Source organism: Theobroma umbraticum, unplaced genomic scaffold (genome assembly GCF_002168275.2).
Source record: "Theobroma umbraticum cultivar Fairchild unplaced genomic scaffold, ASM216827v3 scaffold_12.1, whole genome shotgun sequence".
Classification (NCBI taxonomy): domain Eukaryota; kingdom Viridiplantae; phylum Streptophyta; class Magnoliopsida; order Malvales; family Malvaceae; genus Theobroma; species Theobroma umbraticum.
In genome coordinates, this window is record NW_018397269.1 from 5,178,279 (window position 1) to 5,183,175 (window position 4,897).

General features: G+C 35.7%; 1 protein-coding gene across 1 annotated transcript; it reads right to left on the reverse strand.

Annotated features, from left to right (window-relative positions):
- Positions 1-547: 547 nt before the first annotated feature.
- Positions 548-3,433, reverse strand: LOC110425852 (trihelix transcription factor PTL-like). Its single transcript, XM_021440912.1, has 2 exons — positions 2,874-3,433; positions 548-2,085 (listed from the first exon to the last, which is right to left on the reverse strand). Exons 1-2 carry the CDS (start codon positions 3,332-3,334, stop codon positions 852-854), a joined length of 1,695 nt encoding a protein of 564 aa, XP_021296587.1. The 5' UTR covers positions 3,335-3,433; the 3' UTR covers positions 548-851.
- Between the last annotated feature and the right edge of the window lie 1,464 nt (positions 3,434-4,897).

Sequence of the window (4,897 nt, forward strand, 5' to 3'; positions counted from 1 at the left end):
AAGTTTTAGGACTTTGGTGAAATGGTATGTTAAAATATTTGGTTTGTCCTATTGATTATGTTTCATGTACATAATTTAAGAACAAAGAAAAAGGCTTTCTCTTCTGTGTATTGTGTATTAATTTTTATAATAATGTTAATGTTCAAAAAATAATTTTTGAAAATTAATTTGCAACAAATAAAAAGTATAAGAGTGTTAGATGCTTCAAACGGGAAAGAACCACATTCTTTCTGAGACATTCTAAATGAAAAAATGGAGTACAAAAAGAAATTGACAGAGTTTACCATCAATGAAAAAATTTTAAATTAATTTAAATAAAGGAAAAAAGTCAGCAAAAAGAAATAAAATTTTGGACCAAAAAGTAATAGTTCTATTATTATTATTAATTAATATAAGCATTATAAATGAATGCAAAGAAAATCCGAAATTCCAAGTGCCTTCATGAAAGCAACAGTAGGATCCTGATAAAAAGTACTCTGGTTGCGGGAAAAACAATTATTAAAAAAAAGGAAAAAAAAAAACAGAAGCGTTGGAACCAAGGATACATAGCCAGGTACAAATAAATTAATGGTCTTCTTTCATTTGTTTTAGTTAAATTAAACCCTTTGAATTGATGTCATTGACTCCAAAGTCCAAATTTACCAAGCTTAATTTTCCTGACATTTTAAGCACTAATTTCCTACTAATAAAAGTTCTCAATAGTCAGTGCTTTTAATTTGTTACACAGATAAAACAAGTGAAAATCCCTCATCGCCTCCTCACCAATAGTTAAAGCTGTTTCTGTAGCAGTACTAGCACTAGCTGCTAGCTGCTAGCTAGTAGCTAGCTACTAGCTATAAACAAAGACACAACTAAACTTGCTGATTCTTCCCCTTACCCAGCTTCAATCCATACCTGTCCCATAAGCGCTGATCTCCTTGGCGTACAGCAATTTGAAAGGAGTTAGTGTCATGGAGCTGTTGATGAGTGCCCACATAAGAATTTGAAGGTGAATCCCTTTGTTTGACCGTATTAGTATTGTTTTCTTGACCATCACAGGAGTCAAGCGGCTGAAAATAATTACTGCTCCTGTAGTCCTCTTTGCGCTTCTTGTAACACCCTGTTGTCATGTTGAAGTACATCTGCATATTGTCCCACTTTTCTTTACACTCAACTGCGTCACGTTCATACCCCAAACCCACCATTTTTGCTTCTATTTCTTCCCACAGGCTTTCCTTTGAATACCCAGCTTCCTGGAATCTTGGCTCGAAGCTTTTTCGAAGCTGTATCAAGCTTGAGATTTCATGTTCAGTCCATCTGTTTGTGTTAATCGCATCCTGCTGGTTTTTGTTGTGGCTATGCGTTTCAGTAATCACAGGCGCTTCAGCTGAGGATGAAACTTCTAGTCCTTTCCCAGCTGTAAACTTCTTCAAAACATCCAGTAATGCAGCATCACGTGCTTCAACCCAAGTTCTCTCCTTCGCCCAGAATTCGTGTTCCTTGTCAAACCGTGCAGCCTCTTGTCTCCTCCACTCTTCCTCTTTCGACACTCTCTCTCGCTCTTTATCTTCAATGGCCTTCAACATTCTCTCCATCCACACATCTTGTGAATAGATTAACTTCTTCATCTGTGATTCCACAAAATCCTTAACCTTTGTTTTCCAGCCCTTCTTAACCCTCGAACTACTTCCACTCTCATTGATACTCTTCTGCTTTTCAACCATGGACTGTTTCATCATAAAAGCAATGGCTGAAAGGTCTTCATCATTGTTTGCCGACGATGAAGTCTCAAATTCGGAGGCGTTGGAGAAAGTAAGGCTCTCACTCAGCTTCTGCTCTTGCAAGAATTCTTGATTTTCCTGGTTCATTGTGTTGTTTGGAGTTTGGCAAAGAAGAGTCCTTTGGGCAAGGTTGGTTTCCAAGAGTGAACTCTGATTGCTTGTTTCTCCATAAAGGGCTTCAAGTTGGCGGAAGAATCTGTAATTCTTGCCGTCTTGTCTTCCAGCTTTACCTTCCTTAGTTTTCTTGTAGTATTTGTACAGGTTCTCAAACTTCTCTCTACATTTCTTCCCACTTCTCTGGTACCCGTGTTCCTCGGCCATGATTCTAAATCAATAGAGAATAAAAAGAAACCAAACATTTAAAGGAAGAAAGAAGAATGATACTGAAAAATAACCCTAGTTTCAGGATGGGTTCACCTTAGCCTCCAAAATGAAATTAAGAAAAGAAAGATGACCAAACACTATTTATTAAAGAATTAATATCCCCCAACATTCCTCAAACAGTAGCGAATGGATGTTATTATGTCTTTACTTTCTTTGGTAAGTATTAATCTTTTAAATTAACAGGGATTAAAATATTCCACGCATTCCTATATGGACATTTTATTAATTTAAAGTTCAAGCACGTTGCAGGTTTAAATATCTTGTATTTTTGTTAATAAACTGGATGTCTATTACCCTGATTGAGCAAGAGGGCGTTTGAAGTACAAAAAGAAGATTGGTTTTGGAAGAAGTCAGTTCATCTTAGGAATCCAGTCGAAGGAATTCCAGGGATCAAACTCAACCATTTGCAAAACAACACAGTCTAGTTTAAATTATGAAAAGAATATTTTTAAGAAAAAGAACACCTGGATCTCTGAGTTTAATCAGAAGGCCTGTTGCTTTCAAGCAGAAAGCGAACCCAGCTAAAGCAAGACATCAGTCGGTTGAAAAAAGCTTGTGATTTTTCATATAAATAGAAAGACAACCTGGTTTCACTATGCAAAGCCAAATAGGGTTTCTCAATTAAGCATAACACCAATTTGAGACCAGCAAAAGTGAAAAGAAAAGAAAGAAAAAATAAAAACTCAAGTGGGTTTTAGTGCAATATGTATCAGATGATTAAATATATACCTAGAGACTTCATCCCACAAGGGTCCTTTCTGATTGGCCTCTTTGAACTTGGAATCAAGTCTAGATCTGATGTCAAGCAGTGTGAGAGTCTCTTGCCTGGGCCACCGGCTGTTTCCACCTTCAATATTTCCCAGACTCCATCCAATCCCACTACTCTCCATCTCAACTCCAAACAGTGCTGCGCAAGGACCAGAAGCAGCAGCCGAAGAAGCTGAAGCAGCAATAGCAGTAGTGGTGGCAGAAGCACCTGCGAAATGATCATGGCCAAACCTAATCAAGCTGCTAGGCACTGCCATCCCATTGCTCACCATGAAGGCTTCATGGTATGGAGCTAATGGAGCCATGTTTCTATGAGTGTGAGTGAAGTAGGGTTCAGAGGGTTGTGTGTGGTCCGGAAAATGAGTCCTCCTGGCTAGGAATCGCCGGAGATCAGGCAGGCCGTACTGATCGCCCATTTCCATTAGGTTTTTTTGTTTGGACTGAATACCGAATACTTAACAGAATGAGAGAGAAAAAGAGAGAGAGAGAGAGAAAGAGAGTCAAAATGTTTGTGAGATTAGAGGACTTTCTTAGGACCTTTTTCATGGGAGACAGGATCCGAGTCTACCGCAACTTTCATCACCCTTTCATCACTCTCCCTCTCTCTCTCTCTCTCTCTCGTGTAATGGCAAGTATACGTAAAATGAAACCCAATCAAATCACGCCAAATGTCGAAGCATTACACGAGGATGGTAATACGAGGCCCAGAAACTGATCAAATGACGCGTGGTGCAGTGGCTTGTGCTTTGCCTTTTGACCGACCATGCGTTGGGAGCCTCCAGCTCTTGCCCCTCTGGCTGGCTAACAAGTACTCCTCCTCGTGGCTAGTTGCACCCTGTTTGATTTTTAAATGTCTGAGCTTTTGCTTTCAAGTATGGTCGAGTCTTGAGACCTTGGCTGCCTCTTTTCGTTTCCATGCTCGGGGATTCGGCCATATGAATCGTAAACTTCATCACATACGTCTGAATGATAATTAATTAAAGTTATACTGCAAAATCATGGAAAGAGGAGCTATGGATAATTAATTAAAGTTATAACTGTTTTTTCGAAAAGAATACTGTTGCAAGAGCATCTCCTTCTGTTTCCAATTTGTGCATTTTGTGAATTTAAATTAAATTTTGCTTACATGCTTGAAATTATTTTCAAAAATAATATGATATGGTTACGAAAATATTTAACTGTTAAAAAATTACTGATGCTTCATGACATGTTTAATTTTGTTCAGCACTCTATAATTTTTTGTATAAGACATAATACTTTAAGAAAACTAAACTAAATCTTCATTTTTATATTACATTCAATTAAATTGTAATACTTTTATTTAAAAATTCAATAAGCACTTATAACTAACAGTTAATTAATTATTATTAATGAATATACTACTCGTTATTTTATACTCATATGGTGTTGATGTGAAAAGTAAAAAATATAATATGGTCATATCATTATGCCACATCAGTATATCATGTCATTATCCATTATGACATATCAGCATATCACGTTAACATATAATGACAAATGGTATTTTAACTAGTAATAATTAGTCAACTGTTAATAATTAATGTTTATTTGACTCTAAATAAAAATATAAAAAAATAAATTGAACACAATAAAAGAATAAAAGCTTATTTAAATTTTTCTAAATCTTTCATAGACATTTTTGGGTATAATACCTTTTTATAATTGCTTGAAAATACTCAAAAAAAAATTTTCAAGTTGAAATTTTAGAAAATATTGTTACAGAAGAATTATACTAAGAACCAACAAATTTTCCTTTTTTAAGTTCTCAATCAGACAAATAAAAGAAAAAAAAATCAGTATGGTAGACATGCACCATATTTAGTTGTTTAACTTTTTTTTTGCCCAAATTATAAGAAATATCAAATGTAATATCTTATTTATTGACACGTAGATGATAATTTTATGTGTGAAAAATCAACATTCAATGTGAACCATAATTGTATGTGGAAAAAATAGCATTCAGC

Coding starts and splice junctions, on each gene's coding strand:
- LOC110425852 (XM_021440912.1), bottom strand. CDS start 3,334: ATGGAAATGGGCGATCAGTACGGCCTGCCTGATCTCCGGCGATTCCTA. Junction 2,086..2,873: donor TTGTGGGATGAAGTCTCTAG/GTATATATTTAA, acceptor CTATTGATTTAG/AATCATGGCCGAGGAACACG.